Source organism: Ambystoma mexicanum, chromosome 6q (genome assembly GCF_040938575.1).
Source record: "Ambystoma mexicanum isolate Mex_15411 chromosome 6q, UKY_AmexF1_1, whole genome shotgun sequence".
Classification (NCBI taxonomy): Eukaryota; Metazoa; Chordata; class Amphibia; order Caudata; family Ambystomatidae; genus Ambystoma; species Ambystoma mexicanum.
Window position 1 is genome coordinate 1,299,353,267 of NC_090937.1, and position 21,159 is coordinate 1,299,374,425.

General features: G+C 43.8%; 1 protein-coding gene across 4 annotated transcripts in view; it reads left to right on the forward strand.

Annotated features, from left to right (window-relative positions):
* The first annotated feature begins 585 nt into the window (after positions 1 to 585).
* Positions 586 to 21,159, forward strand: part of LCORL (ligand dependent nuclear receptor corepressor like) — a 1,174,596-nt gene continuing 1,154,022 nt past the window's right edge. For 2 of the 4 annotated variants that reach the window (XM_069631902.1, XM_069631901.1), the window contains exon 1: positions 586 to 906. In XM_069631902.1, coding sequence (XP_069488003.1) covers positions 789 to 906 — 118 coding nt within the window. In that variant the 5' untranslated portion in view covers positions 586 to 788. Of the gene's footprint in view, positions 907 to 2,310; positions 2,343 to 21,159 lie in introns of those variants that run through there. The other 2 variants (XM_069631903.1, XM_069631904.1) reach the window with 2 other exon arrangements.

Here is a 21,159-nt window from a genome sequence, read left to right on the forward strand (position 1 = left end):
ATGGAGGGTGAGGTCAGAGATACTCTGCGGGGAATTGACACGACAGCAGTTTTTTGTTTTTGGATCTAAATGGAGCTGAGCCCTGGCCCACCTAAAAACTAGGTTGGTGAGTACCTGCACTTCCTTTTTCCATTTAAAGTACTGACTAAAAGGCTGGAATGTGTGCTAATTTTCATCCTCGTACGGCTCTGAACTGGAGGCGAACTTTGAGTGATGTGGTTGCACTGTGGCACCTGTGAATTGGCTCAAGCAACTACAACTTTCTTCTTAAAACACCCAGGATGCCGCGCAAGGCAAGGAGGGTAACAGTATGCCTTGCTGGTCGATTCGCACAGATAACTAATGGATGACAAGTGTACCTAGTGGGCGAGGAAAACAGCCATTGTACATCGGGAAACGTGACAGCTACGTGAATAAATAAAATGCACCTTAAACTAGACCACGCCTCAATCAGAGGGCGGTGCAGCAACCATGTTAGGTGTACGTTTACTTCCTAAGCCCTATGGGAATAGGGGTGGGCTTAGTATGAAGGGCGGGCCTAATATCATCCCATAAGACATTGATGTGTTCATCTACATTCAATATGGCCGCCTCAAAAGCTCGTTAGACCGCCTGCGCATTTGAGTGTGTTTTCAAGGTGCTCTATGGCCAGTTCCTCAGAAAAATCAAGAGAGCGTGGTTTCTGTATTTTCCTTTTCGTGTGACGTCACCTTTCTGACAGGTGTCAATCACCGGACGCGCTCCGCCTGCTGCCGTATGTAAATGAAGGCTAGTGACGTCACACGCAGATGGAAAAGGGAAGAGGCAGAATGGCTGCCCAGTGCCGGAGCCCTCGGTGCTCGGCTGAGAGGAAGGGGTTCCGGCGGGAGCTCGACTCCTGGCGGCACAGGCTCATCCACTGTGTAGGTAAGAGATCGGCGGCGACAGAGCGGTATCTGAGGTGTGATGGCTGCGTGGCGCTGCTTCGCGTTTGCGGGGGTGATTTAACCAAAACAAGAGGCGGCCACCAAGAGTTCAAGTGGTGGGGTGCGCTGCCCTTGTCATCCCCACTGCACCCTGGCCTCGCTGAGACAGAGAATGAGCATCTGGCTCCCACGTCCGTACACCAGTCAGCTCTTTGCTGCTTCTTAGCCCCTCGTCCGCTCGCTCGCCTGTCCGGGTCATACTGGTTTCTCGTTTGCCGGCCCATGAAGCGAGGTTGTGGCCCCTCCGATGTCCACTCTACTTGCTCGGTCCCCGTGCGCCCCGTCCCCTTCCCCATTAAATTGCTGACACGCGCCTTCTGACGGTTGAGCAACGTGAACTTTGTTTTTCCTGGAAGTCCGGCCCCGAGGGAGTGGATGCTGGGGCGGCGCTGCTACCATGGTGACCCCCCCCCCCCTCTACGCCCACTCCCACAGCCTCCGTTTATCGTTGCAGATGTTGAACCTGGCACGCGACCACCCCCCCTCGCCCAGCTATACTATGTTCAAACTTTGCCGGGAGAGTAGCGCGAGCTGCGCTGATGCTGCTCTCTAGGAACCCCGGCGTGCTGCGGCTTGGGTCCTGTGCGCTCCCTTCCTGTCACTAGCCGCCGACCTGTCATTTCTTTTGTTGATATTTTTTTTCACACCCACGGGGGCTAGTAGCCTCTCTACGCCGCGTAATTACCCGATGCAAGAATGCTTGCTTTCCGTGCCCTTCCTCACTGTGATTTATTACGTCTCAGCCGGTCCTGTTAACCGAAATCGGAGCTTACGAGAAGCACAATGACCCCTTTATGTCTGGCGTTTGAACCCGGGCTTGGATATTAACAATTGGCCGAGGAGTGTATATCCTTTCTCTACACTTATTTTATTTTTATTTTTTTTTGCTTTCGAGGAAGCTGACAATTCTCGGCAAGAGGAGGGCCAGTGAGCGCTTGGTACTGTTTTGGTGAAGCCTTCTGCCAAACCTCGCTCGCCATTGTTTTTCATTTTAGTATATTCCATAAACCATTCAAGGCATCCCTCCGCCCCTCGTTTGTTTTGCTGCATGCACCTGATCTCGCCCCTCCCCTATACTCGCTCCATCTCTGTATGTGCATCATTTTACGTGAGAGCCGGCCGAGATCTGCATCCTGTTGCCTCCGCCCCATTGTCACAGCCATTACCATGGCTTTGCTGCGGGGTCATGTCATCTGATGGACACAAAAAGCACATTGACTGTGATGTGGCGAAGCCTGGCAGCGGTCGCTCTCCCATGGCGATTACTTTAATTTGATCGAAAAGAGTGTTGCTGGTATCCAGCCACCACTGTGCGTTGTGCATGAAACCATTTTTTCGTCCGAGGAAAATCGGAAGTGCACCTATATGAAACTCGAGGTTTGTTTTCCGATGTATTTTCAGCCGACTGTCGTATTCTACCTACTAAGAAAGTTGCTGGCCTCTTTAAGTATACCTTCGTTTAGTTTGCTAACATGAGATTGATATTGTAAAATTCCATCTCGGATATTGTGGCACGATAGTTTATGGCCGGAACCTATATGTTCGCAATATTTGGCTTCCCTGTGTAACATGCTTTTGCATCATTACATAGCCAGTACCTTTATGTATTGCACGTAACTTCGAAACAATGAACGCTAATACTCCTAACGGTAATGTTGAAGTTATATAACCTGTCTGTTTTTGTAACTGCAAGCCAGACCAATTCGCTTTTGCACACACGCGCAGTGATGCTGGTCAAATGGAACGTTTGAGCACGTGGTTATTATAGCACTGGTTTAATATTGTTATATGGCAGGCATTGAGGTTTTTTAAAGCTGTTAACCTGTCAATCGTTTTATTATCAGGAAAAGGAGCATTTGAAATACTTTCACGTAGCTGCTTTTTCACCAGTATATTTACATGTTTTCCTTGAGTCTTGTGCTCACGTTTTACACCTGAACTACTTCAGAATATTGCTGAACGACTGGTAGACGTCCTAAAGGATCACAGATCCTTGCTTTCAGATAGCAAACCATGACGCACTTATGACATCGTGTCGCTAGTACATAACTAAGCAATCCAACAGAAAATAGGCCTAGTTAATGTATTTAGAACGTTCATGGGAGACAGTACATCAGAAACTGTAGTTACTTGGGAATGACGATTTGTGTTCTAACATTAGTCGCTGCTTATTTATGTATCTAGTGGGGCGCTGCAACTTGGGAGATGCAATAACTCTCAGTATTGCGGTTGGGTGCAGATGCTCTGATTCGGGGGGGGGGTGTAGGAGGGCCTGTTGGTGGGGTGGAGTCATGGAAATCATGTAATTGGAGTTTAAAGTGTTACACTTGAATGTAAAACAGAACCCGGAGCAGAGCCCTTCTGAGGTCAGATGACAGTATGTGGTCGCTCAGGCATGTGCTTTTTTATCAACACTGAGTCAGTGGAGACGCCACCCCTCTCTTTATTGTCCAAATCCAGGGAATCCTCTTAATATTGGTTAATTGTTAACTTATTCAGAAATTACTTTCTTGTTCATGATGGTGTTAGTGAGATGTCCCCAGCATCTACTTAACTTGGAGAAACTATCGGTCTCTAGTAGAAAGCATGAATATATTAAATCCATCTAAGCCAAGCTGCAACATGGCCTTGGTGCAAAATTGGCCATTGGATAGTGGAATTTGATTCTTGGGGAGTGAACAAATAGTATGCTGTGCCTATGTATAAAATTGAGGTGGCAAGTGACTTGTTGGTGGCTGGGTAGTCATTTATAACTTGAATGTTTTCCCCTGGCATATGCCATCGTGTCGTGGGTCCTAGAATAACTAAACACATGCTAAAAAAGGGTTGGGACAAATAAGTGTCTCACTAAAGTACTTTGCTTGTGATAACCAGTTTTTACTATCGTGAAGTACGTTATGGCACCAATACTGATCACACAGTAATCCATTACTCTGCACAATCTTGATGTGTTACGCCTGTAACATACAACGAAGACGAAAACGCTATTTGGAATTCACACCACTGCATCTCGAACATTTGCTTCTTTTCTTTGTAGGTCTTCAACTGGTTGGGTCTAGTATATAAAGAGAAGATATGTAGCCTGTAAAGATTGGTAGGTAGCACACTTGTTTCTAATGAACATGGCCACTCGGAATTTGTAAGGGGGCAATTATTTTGCAAAGAAATTGCAGTAGTTGTTGGCGGGTTTATAGTTCAGGGCATAAAGTTACTTGCCCCTCCTCAATTCTGCGCAGCACACAATTTCGTATTTGCCAATGGCTAGTGACAAATCAATTTTGAGGCTTGGACATATGGGTATGATCGTAATCTTTCCTTATCTTTCCAAAATGTTGCAGTCTCATTTTATAGCTTTACTGCTGTGCCCTTCCTTATTTATGCAGTGACCCTCATTCATGCTGTTCGATTCTCCAGGTAAAAGTATGTTTGCTATGCAATTGGCATATTTCCCCATTAGTTAGTATGCCAACCTACAGTGGCACCAGTGGGTGGACTGTTAATCATAATGGTGTGGGTCAGTGTGCCTGCAGCGTGGCACATTTGACTCCTACCGAGAGGTGGAAGTGAAACGCAGCAGCATCGGATGCATCCTCATCTGAATTACCCCAATCACTTGCTGAGGTCAAAGCTAGTCTGCTTCTGTGAAACAGATAGTCAAGTTGATAGTTATCAACAATTTCATAGCTGCTGTTGGTGGCAGTCACAGCAATGGGTATTGACATGGCTGAAGCAGTTGGGGATGCGACTGTTCCTCATTGGCTGCCGAGAATAGGGGACCGCAGACTACTTTGAAGTTGGATCATTTCGTTAGGCTGTGGAGTAGACACTTCTGCTTATTGAAATGTGGAGATTTGAGGCTGCTGCTGTTGCCACAAAACTTGCTTTGTGCTTGTTTGTGTTGTGATTTTCCAAAGCATCTATCACTCAAGTAGACTATGTCATAGTAAAATGCTTCCAAAACCATTTACATCTTCAATATACTCAACAGATAAGGGTGCAGTTTTGCCCATCTCTTATAGACCTTGGAGCGCAAGTTAAATGCTGGTGCAAGTACCACAAACCAGAGAACTTTCTTTCTTTCAAGACCTTGAGTGTCAAATGATGGGCTTGATATCGGAAGCAAAGGCTGCTTATGCCAGCCTCTTAAAAGGAGCATGCCCTTTTATTTTTTTTTTTTTTTTAAAACAGCAATCGATGCTTGCTTGAACGCCACATTAGACCTATATAATCCCTGGAGAAGTGATGCTACCCGTTTCCCCCTGATCAATAACAGAATTCATATTGAGGGTTCCAAATCCCCCCACCTGGTCAATCCTTTACCAACTTCTCTTGCCTGAGGTCGTCTGGTACATGCTGGAAACTGACCTCTTGCACTGACATCTCCTGGCCACCATCCCTAAAAATAGTGAACTGGGCCTGCCCTCTCTGCTTTTCTTAGGATAGTGCAAGGGTATATTTCCAGGCTCCCTAAAACAGGGGTTGTATGCCCCATGTTGGGGTGAGGGAGGGGAACCTTGAAATGTAAGACCTAGTAAATCAACTGGCTTGTCCAATTTACGAATTCAAAAATAAACCCAGTCTTGTCTGGATTACCAATCTGGGTTCTGCTTCAAATGCAGCACTGAAACGGCCCCATTCTGGCTGTCCGCAAAAGGGACTCATGCCGGCTAGTCCTCTTGGACTTCTTTGCTGCATTCAACACGCTCAACCATTACACACTTGCCCTCTTTGCACTTATAGAGTGGTTTTCTCTGACACTGTCCCGAAATGGTTCACATCCTACCTATATGGCGGACACTAGGCTGTTCAGATGGGCTCTCTCAAGTCTGGATGCAGCCAAATTACTGTTGAAGCCACTCGGGGGTCCATTCCCTTCCCATCACCTTATGGAACTGCTTTCATTCCAAGATGGCCCCTTACATCGTAGTGCACCAGTAAGCCAATGATGGTTGTATACCATGATATTTAATGATTGTGAAAAGTTATTTTGAACTGAAATTCAAAAAATGAAGGGCCCACAAGAAATCACTTGCATTCCCTCACACCTTGCAAACCTGGAGACAACCAAGGCATAATTAGTACGCCTGGGGCCACTCATCCAAACCGCAACCTATTCAGGGCTCGAAATGAAGGTTTGATAAGCGGGAGCTAAACGCAGTTCCTGGCTATCGTATATTAATCAGTGTTTGGGAGAACAGCGAGCTAGTACATAGCGTTCCACATGAGATGGAAACATGTAATTTTGTCCAGTATGAATGGCTCCTTAATTTTTAAATGTCATAGATGTATTCTAATGTTAATCACCCTTCACATATGCCAATCTGGCTTCTGACCACGTCTTGGAACTGAATTGGCCCTTAACCTTACTAACCAGACCAACTATCTCTGCGACTCTGGAAAACTTGCCCTCCTCTTGCTGGACCTCTGCTGCCTTTGACCTGGTTGACCACCAAAACCCTGTCACCATCTCACTTTGGCAGCCAACTTCTCCCACTGCATCTTTTCTAGCCGAATAGCCCTTCCGTGTCTACATTGGCAATTCCACTACCCGTCTCATGTGGAGTCCCTCAAGGTTCATGTGTATCGCCTACAATATCTACACCAAACCCCTCTTTGGCCACCTTGACTCTCTGGGTATCCTCTACACCAACTAAGTGGATGACAAGCTTTCAGGCAACGACCTAGAGGATACCTCCAATCCCAACACAATTTATGAAACTAGCCAAACTTGAATGGCATCCCCCAATCTCTGCCTGAACAATAACCACATAGGGATCCTAATCCTAGGTATTCAAACAACCCTCTCCAATCTCAACACTGCCTACCAGTCCTTCTTGATGGACACAATCCCAGTGACCCCTGTCATCAAAACACTAGGTGTGTGCCTTGATGCCGCCCTCAGCATGTCACGACACATACATGCTATTGCATCCGCTGCTGCATATATCACTAACTCCTCAAAGCATGTAAACCTTTCCTCTCTACCACCAACTGCCTTACCATTGCACGCTCCATCGGTGCAAAACTGGATTGCAACGCCCTTTGAGGTTTCGTTGGTGGTGCATGCAAATTACAAGTGCCCCAGACCAATGCCAGTTGTGCTGCCCTTGACCACCTCAAACAGGAGCATATTACCGCTGCAAGGAAAGAAATTCATTTGCTTACAATCCGCAACCGTATTCAATTCAAAACCCTGGTTATTACCCATCAATGCCTTTCTGACTCCGCACTCCCTTACCTTTCCCAAAGATTCTCCCTTACAGCTCACCTACTAGTACCAGCAACAGTCTCAAGCTCTTCATTGCCAGATTTAAACATAACAGAGCAGGTGGCTCTAGCTTCCTTGTCAAAGCCCCTGCCACTTGAACTCTTTGCCGCTTGCAACCTGTGCTTATACCTCCTACAAATCCTTTAGAATAAAACTAAAAACCTGGCTCTTTAACTGATGTCTTTTTCCCCCTTCAGGCTCACGATACCTTCTGTTTATCTTGTTGTACTACTTACTACCAGCACCCAGTTGCCTGGGGGTTTGTTTGTGTGCGCTTTGCAAATGTTAGTGGCAAGCTAACCAGGCCCTTCTAGGCTACAAGCAGGAGTAAATTGCTCCTAGCTCCCCTCAATTTCGAACCCTGCTATTCAAAGATGGGTGGATGAAACTCGGCAGCACCCTAGGCTTCATTGTCGATAGCATCGATCCTTATGACAGATAGTGTTATCAGATCTCTCTACTCCACAAAATCATGCCCTTGCGCCTAGTCTGCATATCGACATGGGTATTGTCCACATTCCATGGTTCCTGACTGATCACCGGATCTCTGACCTGCCTTGCTTCGGATGTTTCTTTCTTGTTGTCCTTCCGTTTATTGTGGCTCCCTTAAGCCTTCGGGTCTGTGGTATTTATGAAGGGCAAGCACCATTTGCAGGATTCATGACCTTGCTGGCAAGTATGGGGATGTTGGAAACTTATTTTGCATTTACTGCAAACGCATTTTGCAGAAACTTCACTGTACATGCTTGGCAGCATTGCACCAAATAAGTGCTTGTAGTGATGTGCACCATTTTACAAAAGGCACGGGTAAATATTTTGTTACCAGTCGCCATGGGGTGAGTGTATTTCTTAGTATGTAAACTAAGGAACCCTCTGTGCAGGTCTAGTGATATTTTTAATAATTTTCAAGGACAGCTGAATCATCTTTGAATTGCACTGCCCCCCCACCATCCCGACTAGGATCTAGTTCAAAACCAAGTGCCTTGTTACAGTGGCGTAACACAAGATCCGGGCCCCCCCCCCCTCTAACTTAACAACAAATTGCGGGTCACGCCACTCTGGGCTGGTCTAGATTACCACGCCTGCGCAATAAGCACTAGCGTGCTGCTGAGGGGGTATGCCACACACTGCACTAGGAGAAAGATATAAATGTGTTTTAATGGAATATACAGCACACTTTCTGAGAAATTGGCTAAAAAGCCGGTGTTTGCTATTGTTTTGTAGGGTAACTCCAGTACACATGAACATTAATGCTTTGTTATTAAAAATGCCATGCCACAATGAAAACCTGTCCCAACATCCTGCGGTGTAGACACATAACATTACAGTAAAGCATGCTAGACCACATAAAGACATACCTAGACTGTTTGCACCAAAATTACAGCCGAAGCAATAAGACTCACAAAGAAGAGAGCACACATTCAAGCCTGCTTGTCTGCGGCCTCCAACACAGCCAAACGCTTTAAAATCTGCAAGGAACTGGCCTATCCTGTTGCGGTCTCTACCTCTCCTGTTCCCTCAACAGACCCTCTGTACGGCTTTGGCCTCTCGCTTCTCCGCTAAAACTCAGGACATCCTGTCCACTATCTCCACTTCCTCTCTCTTCCGGCTCCCTTTGGCCATCTCTCCCTCCTCCTTTCTCCTTTCTCGCTTAACACCTGACATAGTTTTTAGACGAGTCCCATCTATGGAAGCGTCGTCCAAATAGCTCGCCTGCTCCTCCAGAACTATAAAGGACCACATTGACACCCTTGATCCAGCCTTAGCCAATTTCTGTAATCATTATTTTGCCTCTAGAACTTTCCCCTCTCCCAAACTCTTGGAAAATCTGGCCAACTGTCAGCTTACACTCCACGCTGAATCTGTTGGTTGTCTCCATGACATCAGTCTGGCTTAAGTGCTGCCAGAGGCACAAACTGCTCTCCTGAACACCTGTGAAGATCTGATCTCTAACCTTGATTCAGCATTCCTTCTGTCCTCATCTTCCTTACTTTCCTTTGCTTTTGACAGGGTCAACCACGCCATCCTGATCAATCGGCATCATGGATCAGGCCCTGGAGTGGCTGACCTCCTTCCTCTTGGACCGCCCCTCCCAGGTACAACTTGGTCCCTTTGACCCCCCCCCACCTCTCTCTACCTGTGGCGTTTCCCAGGGCTCTATCCTCTCAATCTGGTTTTTTAAATCTCTACTTGGCCCCCACCTGATCTCTACCTTCTCCTTTAACTTTCAGTATTATGCGGATGACACTCGGCTTTCCTTCAGGGCTCCCCTCAGCCTACTCTCTCGTTCATTCCTGGTGTCATTTAAACTCCACTCTCTCCTTCTCTCCTCACATCTCGGACGTCGCCAAGAAGTCCCACTACCAGCTGCACCTCCTCAAAGGCACTCATTCCTTTCTCACTTTCCGCCAGAAGCTCCCTGTCTCCAGAGCTCTGGTTCTCTCTAGACTGACTATTGCAACAGCCACTTTCAATCTGCCTTCCTCTACTCTCCGCCCTCTTCAACTAATCCAGAACAGGACTGCAAGACTTATCCTTGGCCTCAAGCCCTGGGACCATATCTCTCCAGCCATGAAATCTCTCCACTGGCTCCCGGTGGCTGCAAGGACCAATTTCAAGACCCTTTGCATTGTCCAAGGCTTTCTGGGGCTGGTATCCGCACTGCATCCAGGTGCCTCCCTTTCCCATGGCCTTTCTCCCTCCCCTGCTGACCTACCTGTATGCTGTACCAACTGGTTGCTTTGTTACCCTCAGTCTCAGTCAAGGCTATTTCTTGCTCAGTCACCCTTGCACTGCCTCTAGGCCTACCATGCGGTTAGGGGCTGTAACTGTAACCCTACAGGCCCTTGTTCTCCTTGCACTACCCAGAGCCGCACTGCCCTGGCTGCACTTACTCAAAGCTTTGCTACCCTGTTTCCCCTCCCCTCTCCTTTGCACTTCTCGTTCTTGCACTTGCACGATCTGAATGACACAAGGCGTAGTAACATCCTTTGTCTTGTCCTCCCTCTGTTTTCCTTCCCTTTTCTTGTCGTGCCAAAAAACACTTGTGTAAAGGTGCGTAATATATGACTTATATAATTTTATCACAGATGCCCCGAAAAATATACAGAGCCGCAATAAGAAATGGCTAGACTGGCAGAACAATGCCAGTCAGCCAGGTAATTACACTTAGCAGGACTGATATTATCAGAAATGCCCAGTTAAAAAAAATCATAGCAAACTGAGGAATGACTAGACTGGCTGCACGAAAATGCCTTTCTAGCCACTAATACATATCATGCCTGCTTAGCATGGACATGGGCGACTATTATGCTTTATTGCACAATCCCACCCCCTCCCATACCATCCCCTCTCCCTCCCATCCCCTTCCTCCAAAATCAGCTCATTGGCACAGAATTACCTCCACATCCCTCTTCACTGTCCCAGTGCTTACGTATGAGGCTCCTTGCCTCACAGGTAAGTACTGGGATGAGGAAGAGTGGGACTAGGAGTAAAGATTACAGGTAGCTAAATCGGGCATTGCCTTCATGTACCTCTACCTCATCGCAGTACTTTTGTATGAGGCACTATGCCTCATACACAAGTACTGGGATGAGGAAGAATAGGGCTAGGAATAATGAAGATTAACAATAAGTATCAAGGCTTTAAACACAAGTAGTGGTGCAAACCCATTGAGCTGACTGGGCTTCAGCACTCCCCTCCCCCCTTCCTGAAATTGTGGGCTATGTTGACTTGACCTGGCTGACCTACAGAGCAGTTGATGGACAGAAAAGGACTCGGATGTTAAACAGCACCTGCGTTTCGCTGTTAACAAGGGCCCAGCACAGCAATTACTAATGTACAGCTTTGCTGGGGGAGGGGCTGAAAGGGTAGAGAGGGAACAGGAGACCAGTCATTCTTACGTATGTCCATAAGTGGGTGTTTTCAGACTTAAATGAGTTTACTGCTTGTAACATTGAAGCTGCACTAGAATAATCTCATTAAAATGCGTAAAGAAGTTAGATGCTCCCACACAAATAGGTTTGCACCTCGCGTGAAGTTGGCACCTCTCCCAACGGATGGATGGAGTAAACCCCACTAGTTTGTGGCACCTGAAACAATGTCCACGACAAATCTTTCACTCGTAATTCGATCACACTATCCATATTAAATGTTTTGCCCTGGACGCAAGTCAAATCTCTTCACAAATGTATTGCAAACTTATTGACTGAATCATGTTTTAGCCGGTAAGACGTATAAAGGGTATCTATCAAACCTACTTTCACATCCGGTTGCAATATGCAGCTTGTATGTCAAATGGGATTTCAATCAGGCACACACCCAAGTCTCGCCTAGCGTCTAGTGCGCAAATGAAACGCTTATTTTATTTTTGTCTACAAGGCCAGTATTCTGAATGACATACCACTCGTATCACACCCTTCTCAAAATATCCCCAGGTCACACTGAACCAGGAATCAGGCTAGTTTCTAAAGGTAAATATATTTTAATATTCAATCACAAATGGGTTTAATATAGATATATATGGGGCAGCAATCACCCAAAGGGTGACAATACATTTCAGAAAGATAAGCTAAGCAATTGAATTCACTTATAAGGAGGCAAAAATAGAAAACGCAGGGAAAAAGAATGGTTTGTTTTGCACACAGTTGGCATTTAGGTTCATGTTCCCCCTGCAAGTTTTGTTTAAATACAAATGAGCAATCCTACACCAAATGTGAGTAATCGGCAGGTTTTCAGGAATTAAATAACATGTCTAGAGTTGTAGGCAATCTTCCCTCCCAAACAAGAGAGCCTTATTTTGGCAATTGACACTTGAAAATGACAGGTGAAAATGGCTTTAGTAATAGTGCAAAAGGGTGCAAAAATGCTTAAATGGATAGAAATTCTAAGAAAAACAACACTAATCAGGCCCTAACATACATGAGCTATAATATAAACAATATACACTTGAGATTAGGATGGGATGGAAAAAGCACTTTGAAATGGGGAATTGACACGTGTAAACTTGTGAATTTTGCAAATTTGCAGCAGATTATGCAATATTGAAGAAAAAACGGGTCAAATACACTGCAGTTGTGGATGTAGCTAAGGATGTTGGGTATCAGTGGGAGTTGAAATTTTGTTTCTATCTTTAAAACTGAAGGAGTTAGAGGTTCTAGTGAGGTGTTTTTGCAAAATAGGTGTGAAAATGAAAACAGAAATGTGCTTTTGAAAATGGCAGATGGGTTTGATTACACTATATTATGACTGAAAAAGAGAATGCCACAGATGGATCTTAGTCACCTTGATCAGCGTAACGTGTCCTGTTGTGGATACTCTACTTCTTCCTGGGATTTACTTTAGTTATCAGAATCTCTATGGAGTTATGGTTTTGGAACACAGGTGAGACAATCAGCGCAAGAAAGATGGGATGGGTTGAGGTAGGGATAATACAATGCAGATATACAGGGTCACTGATCTTCCTGTTAATACTTACAGAAGAAGTTATTAAATTGGACCGTCAGCTCTGGTCAATTAGATCTGGACTACCGGCAGAAAGGCACCTCTAGCAGGATTGGATCAGCAAGGCAGTTATGGTCAACTGGGCTGCACCTCAGTCTGGATTTCAAAGGGCCCCTTCTGGTTACTGGACATGGTAGATGGCAGGATGCAAGTTTTTAGCGGGCCAGCCTTAGTGGTAGCAAACCCAGCTGAATCAGAATTAAATCCCTTCAGGTTTGGGATGTTTGCAATTGGGTCAGGCTAGCAATAAGTTTGCAATGCTGGGGTCTGGATTCTGCAAATAAATCTGGATCTTTCAAGGATTCTGGAGTCAGCTACAAGTTCTGGAATAAGGTGCTGCGCACAGCTGGATGGGTTATGGAATCTGTGTGTTTTGTGTAGTGCAACTTCTATATTTATACATTACAAATGCCAAGCCCCAGTTTATGGTGTGGGCAGAACTTCAAAACACTTCCCCATGTCTGTGAGTGGCTACTGGCGTGTGCTTTGTCCTGGTTGACAGTCTAAACAGAGCTGTCATCTTATGACAGGATTTAGGATTTTTACCCAAAACATACTTTTGCGCAAATGTACATTGGTACCATTATGTACCCAAATTGTACACCTATACTTTATACTCAATTATCTACATTTACATCCACTTTCCATCTTTGTGAGAGCTATATTGGTAATTCTATGGATTTTTATCAATTTAAGTCATCACACTTTGGATTAATCATTTCTAAGTTGATACATCTCTGGGCGCCGATCAGGGGATCATGTAAATACAATTTTAAGCTTGCAATATTAATAGGTTTGCCACAATCAGTGTTTTAGTGTATCTTTTGTTGCTTATGTAGTTAGAACTCCTACCACATCTTCAACTGTCTAGCATGAGGTCAGATTTATACGTTTGTATTTTTCACTTGTCCACTTATTTTGGCTGTGTTAAATGTCAAAGTTCTGAGGCAAAAAGTAATTTCCATTCAAAATCCAGTCCAGGTTTTTTTTCTTACTTTCAGTGAGCAAATGGCCAGTCCTTTGAAGTTCAATGAGAAACCTGCTCCACATCTGGCCCCTCCTTTAGGAAGGTGGGTATCCAAGCCTTCCTTTGTCCTTGGGTCAGCTAGGAGACAAATGTCTGAGCGTTTCTTTGTTTTCATTATGTGGTAACCCTTAAGAACAGGAAGGCTAATGGCTGTTAATGAAGTGTCAAGCAGAGATGTCGGTTTTCCCAATCCAGGCTATCCGATCAGAATTACATTCAGCAAGTCCACGTCGCAGTCCTCGACGATCCCATGAGGTGGACGGCAGTGTTACTGCTCTAACAGCGCCTCATTCTGCTGTAGATTCAGCAAAGGTGTGCCCGACGGTGGTGACCCAAACTATGCACGCTAAAAGGGGTAAAAAGGTGCATGCTCACTTTTTCGACCCGACGACTGTTGGGACCGAAATAACAGGAAATGCAGACCCAAAGTGAGCTCGCCGTTTGAACGACACGTGACATCTGCCGTGTCAGCTACGGTATCGGTCATCCAAAGTCAGTTGCAGTCTCGGGCACATAGAAAAGAATATGAGAAAAGCGATCAAAGCGTGATGTCTGACTGTGCGACTCATGGCCATCACCCCAATGTGTCCAACAACTGTAGCAAAATCGTAGAACTGGCGAACTCGCATACAAGCCAATCCGTAGCTGTTCCACCTTTAGTGGCTTCAATAACAGTCTTCACCCATCTGAATCAACCGCGATGGTTGAAATCGACACTGCTTCCTTTTTATCACCGTTTGATGTAACAGACGCGGAACTGATGGCCCTAAAACTACCTAATGGATCTGGAAATCAAACAAACTTTTTGTTTGTCCCGCCCCTAAATGGCGATACATTATGCGATCTTTCAGGAAGCAGAATTGAAGATGGGATCTCTGCTCCTGAATGTGAGTCAGACGTACAACAAAGAGCCACTTTACATCCGTTGGCAACTGATGCACTTATGACTCCCTTGCCACCCCTGCCTGCGTCCAACCATAAAAAAAAAGCTTAGGAATGGACCTAGCAGGGCATGAAGCACGGCTGACTGCTGATTATCAACCTGTAAAAAACAATCTTATACACAGTTTTTCCACTGCTCCTCAAAGTGTAGCTTTTTTAAAAGAAAAGCGGATGATAAACAACGAGAAAGGAGTGAAGTGCGCTCAAACAACAAATGAGTTACTCAAATCTCGGACAAGCACACCTTATCAAAAAGATGCTCAGAGTACCCAAACAACGGGTAGCACCTTAACAAGAAATGCACAATCGAGCACTCTAAAAGAGCCAATTGACAATATGCATTTCCTTTGCAGCAATAAAGTAGGAAATCAAACCTTACGAAATGACCAGTGCTCCGGCAAAAATGATAATGCATTGTCTCTAGAACCCGAGTCCACTACCTATAGCAAATTATCAGTTGCAGCTGGAATTCAAATTTATAATAATGTTTTGGCGGAAACATCACTTGCCTTGATCCCCTTCATCAAACTCTTTGAATCATTAAACAAGACTGTCAAAGATCAAAATGCCCTGCTGCACAATCAAAGTCTCGTCATTAGAGGAAAACAACACTCATTTGATGTCCAGAGTTGAACGTGAAGCGGAGATTTCATTCAATGGCAAAGCAGACTCGGAGACTTGGCTTCGAAGGACCACACAGACAAAAATGACCAAATGGAGGAGATTCTAGAAATAATGAAGTGGTGTCGCCACTCGTTTTCCTGGAGTAAGGTTGACCTCGAATGTCCACCTAGACTCACACATCGCCAAGAGAGTACAAACCTCAATTCAAAGCAACATGCAAACCAATGTGGTGCGACTAAAATCTCTACACGCAGTATCGACACCATAAAAAGCTCTGACATACCACAACTTGATAAAGTGAATAGTGAACCTATTGTGTCTGCTGATTGTCAAATGAGCTCCATACTAGATGATCAAGCTGGTAATACTCTCCCAAACGTGCCACAAGAGGGATCGGGCGTAGCCCCACCAAATACCAACTCATCTGAGGCCTTTGTAGTGGAAGCCCATCATGCTCCTGTACCGCCCGTCAAAGGAACTGTGACCTAGTTTGATATTTTCACAGGTGCAGCAAAACTGTTTGTTCCCTCGCTGCCATCCAAAACAAGTGAAAAATCCACAAAAGCGCCAGCCAAAAAACAAACAGTAAACAAGCGGCAAAATAAAACAAGTATCGATAGAAATAAAACAAAACAGTTTGAGGAATCTCTCTACACCTCAAAAGCTAGGTCTTTTTTCACGCAAGCAACCAAATGCTCAACATGAGGAGCATGAAGGTGTACCTCCAAGAAATCTGCTGTCGAAAGATATTCCAAAAACAAACGTGGTGGCTCCATCCAATCCGAATAAGAGACGACGATTTGAATCCGATTCTGGTTCAAAGATATCTGAGCAAAGTGTTACCGATTTATGTGATCTGTCCACTTACTCAGTGGAATCAGATGAATGGCAGCAGGCTGAAAAAATAGACGAAAGCTCTCGTCCTACAAAAATTCCTCAAGAGCAGAGAAAAATGCAGCAGGCTCAAAGTGACAAGGACGATGTAATAAATAAAGCCACCATGAGAGCCAATCAAAAGGACGACAATGTTGTCACACAACAAAAAGAATTGACCTCCATTAAATTGAACCCTAAAATGACGGCTGTGCAATGGCAAAAACAAAGGAACTTTAAGGAACCTGTGTCTGTGAAACCTGCACGAGAACAAAAACTCTGGTGAATGCGACTAGAGAATATTTTCTCGGACGCAAACAAAGTCAATTTTAAATCGCAGAAATATGATGCGTCTTCTACACACATTTCCTTCTCTAAGAACGATAACATCTAATGCCATAGCCATTGTGGAATATATCAATGAAGATTCCCTCCGCCAAGCTTGATAGAGGCATTAGTCATTTGTTCCAAAATTTGGAGATCTCTCTGGAAAATAACTTTGCAGTTTGTCTTCAGGAAACGTGGCTGCGGGAGGTGCCATCCAGAGATGGATATTCAATTTTACTAAATCCGGCCGGGAAAAATCAGTTTGGCCGACCATTCTCTGGTCTACTGACGATGATAAATAACGCCTCGGGATGGGAGATCATAAAATCGTTTTCTCCCAATTTGTTTGTTCAAGGAACACTTCTTCTAAACAGTCGTCGACCTAGTTCAACATTTAAACATCTACTACTTCTCAAAACCTATTGGAACACAGCCATGATGTCTTCATCGCATTTCATTCAATCAGTAACAAAACCAATTGACGACAACATGGAAATGAGGGCCGATCTACAGGTGATGGTATGCGGAGACTTGAATTTCCCGTGGTTCGACGACAATCTGAAAACAAAAAATACAAGAACCGCGTCCACTCTATTTGTCGAGGATAGCAATTCAATCAGCCATGATTGCCAGAAATTGTTATATGCTCAATGGCCAAACAAAAGGAGACTGTCCTCCGAATTTTACATGGCAGCGTGACGGATTTGAAAAAATTGATTATGGGCATCAAACATCATGCTAAATGAGATTCTAGAACTGAAAGGTCCTGAAATCATCAAATAGCGACCACAATCCACTTAAACTGTCTCTAAAGGCGTATATACCAAGAAATGCTGAGCTTTTCGATCAACCAATCGAGGTAAATCAAAGAGGAAATCGACTAAAAATAAACATCAAGCAACTGAGGAGTCTAAATGAAATGATAGCCTCGGATGAGATAGCGGCATGCGATAAATTAAATGACACAGCTCTGTTGGTAGACTTTCAAATAAAACACAAGCATCCAAACGGTTGCTCGTATATAAAAAAATAAATGAATTTAGTCCATTGGTGTCCCTCAAAAAAAAAACTGCAACAAGATCTGAGAAAACTAAAAAAATGACTCATTCAAATAAATTGACGCTTATGAAACAGCTAAAGGCGAGATATCGAAACTGGCTGAAATGCTTCACAACGATGAGAGACCAGGAAAGAGAACGTATCCTGAAGCTTATGATCTGACAAAAGACATAATGGAATATTATAAATAACAAAACAATATTCCAGCAAGCTAAGACTCATGGTATCTCAAAGGCCAGTTGGGAACAACACTTTGCCAAAGTTTTTGGAAGCAATGTAAATCAGCCGAAAGAAGAAATGCTTGAAATGGGCCAGGTTTGGGACGTAGTCGAATCGCGAGAAGATATATCAACAGCAATTAGACATATAAAAAAACTCTCGAGCGGCCGGACCTGATGGCTTTCCAATGTTACATTAAAAGCAAACAACGAGCATTGGATAACCTTTTATATACCATCTATTCCAAGTGATAGCCAATGCAAAGATGATACCTAAATCTTGAAACTCAGCCATCACAGTGCCTATCTTCAAAAAGGGTAGCCGCAACGATCCGGTGAATTACCGATCTATCGCCCTTTTAGATATCTTGGGTAAGATATTCGCGACCTTTTTACAATAGAAGCTATCAAAGTGGGCTACCAACTCAGGTCACTTCGATATACGTCAGACAGGCTTTACCAAAGATGTGGGGACAGAAGTGAACCTAACGATACTGAACCTGCTGAAACTAAAAGCCTTACAACAAGGTAAAAATCTTTTCATTGCTTTCATTGATATGAAACAAGCTTTTGATTCCCTAAATAGAAACTGTGGAACAAATTGACAACCTGGTCGTGTCCGCCTGAAATACTGCAGCTCATAATGGCTCTGTACAAAGAAACCTCCATCAGGATACGAATCAATGAAGCAGGCGAGCTGACAGAGAAAATATACACAAATAAAGGAGTAAAGCAAGGTTGCCCGTTGGCTGCCCTGCTAATCAAACTATTTATATCTGACATATCTGAAGCTTTTTCTCAGACTCGCTGTTTTCTGCCAAAGATTGGTAATAATATCAGTTGGACAATATACGCAGATGACATTGTCCTAATAGACAAAACACCAATTGGCCTGCAGAGACTTCTATCTGCATTGGAAAAATACCTAAGTGACAAATTGCTGCAAATAAATGTAGAGAAAACCAAGATTATGTCGATTGGTAATTCCACTAAAAGATTAACCAAGAACTTCAGATGGAATATCGATGAAGTACAACTCCAACATACGCCAACTATTCGCTACCTAGGCATTGTGTATAACACCTCAATTAGAGAACATGACTGGATCTGTGATCTCAAACAACGTACATTGACCTTCGCAATGCAAGGAGCAAAGCATCATGCTTATTATGAAAAATTTATATTAAAACCAGTATTAACCTTTTACACACAAAAGGTGATCCCTTCAATTACATTTGGAGCAGAGGCTGGTTGGAACCTGGACTACCATCTGTGGCCAACCCTTGAAGGGTTTTTCTGGAGACGTAGTCTTAAGCTGCCAAAGGGCGTTCCAGTGATCGCCATAAGATACCAACTTGGAATTGAATCACTGCACAACATAGTTGTCTGGAAATCATTGGCCATGCTACAGAAGATGTCACTAAAGGTTCAGGCTCCAGCCTATCAAATCTTCTCAAACATGGCCCAACAGCAACATTGCAGTATTATGCTAAACTGGTCCAGCGGTTTAAAAACTATTCTTGATTCGGCAGATATAAAGTGGGAAACACTGATATCAACACCCCAAATTGCAAAACGCAGTCTAAGGAAGTGGAATTGGATCCAGAATTTAGAACAAAGAAACCTCCTATCTTCAATTGGTCTAGGTCCTTTAACAAACTGTTTGGATTGTCTACCTAGATATCTTCAAGAATTTCCATCAAGAAAATATCGTAATCAATTCTTGAGATTGCGTCTAAATGCTCATACAACAAGAGATTCAATGGAGACGAAGAGCTGGCAACATTAAGAACAATCTCTGTAGGTTCTGTGGAAATTCAGTGGAATCTGTAAAACATCTGATCAGAGTGCCCCAAAGCCACGCAGCAACGATCACGCCATCTTGGTTCCTTTGCTCCAGTTGATGAAGACAAGGACAAATGGTGGTTTTGGATACTATCTGGAACAAATGTGCTGCTTACATGTGCAGTATGCAAATTTGTAGAAAGCATCTTCAGCGAGGACCAGTCTTAATTAACTTGGAAAATTGGACAGTTTGATATGCTGCCTATATATATTCTCAGGGATGCCCGACGGTATATCCAGGTAGTCTGATGTGAAAGTTGGATTGTTTTATTGTAATTTTAGTTTATTTGTAAAATAATTGTTAAAATTAAAATAAAAAAAATAGTGGATTGGTCCCAGACTGGGCCCTTTGACATTAAAGTTTTTTTCATTTCCCAAATAAAATATAAGCACAGTTTATAAAGGATTTAAACATTTTAAAGAATTAACCATTCACCAACAGAGGAGATTGTTTATCTTTTTATTATTTTGCCATTTTAATCAGGAAATAGAAACATTTTTAAACTGGGTTTGACAGCTAATTTTCTGATGTAGCTGTCAGTCAGTGTAGCCTGGATTGCTCTGACTGCCTGGAGAGTCCATGATTTCAGCACACTTTGATGAGGAAACTGTATTTAATGGCACTTTTGGATTTTAGCTCTTCATTGGCCTTATTTCAGGTTGCAGTGACAGATGACAGCAGCGTTTCCTGTTTTTACACCAGCTTTGCGTGTGGCAGGGTGTGCATCTCTTTAGTGGTTTTACGCACCATGAACAGTTTTTCAGATTTGGCACTCATGGGGTTATTTCCTCAATTTGTGACGTTTTCTTTCCCCATTGGCCAAGGGGTGCAGTGTGGCGCATTGACGTGGATAAACCTACTCCACAAAAGAGAAACCTGGAACTTGCAGGAATGTCATCTGTTTGACTTTGTCACTGGAAAGCGGGGATACCCTCCCAACAGGTTTTCACAGCTCACTTTCTTTACCGTGTGGCTATCTACAGCTAAGGCAACAGTGTTAGAATTCTGAAAGATGTTGAAATTCTTTGCAAAGCATTTGCAGTGGCGCACTTTCTTTGTTGGGCATGGATACGAGGACTAATAACTTTGTTTGCACATTGAGATTTAGCTAGAGGAAAGCTGTTTTAATGACTTGATATGAATGTGTTGACCTGTACTAGAATTGCACAATGTGGTTGTGGCCCTAAATGTATTTATTGCTAAATGAGCAACAGTCGAGATAGTGTGCGTAGATCGCTTAACGACATTCTAATGAATGCAAGCTGTTAAAATAATAGTTTCTATTCTGTCACGTTCTAATACATCGAGGCTAACCTGGTACACATGTATATTCTGCATGTCATTGTAATTCTCTGGAAACAACATGGTTATATCTTGGCATTAATAACGTGCCTTTCCTTCAATGGGGCTCCAGCTATCAAGCCGCCTTTTTTACACACACTTCTTGTAAATACGCCACGTTATCTTTCTAAAGGGTGCGTGACTTGACATTCATTTTGACCTTTATC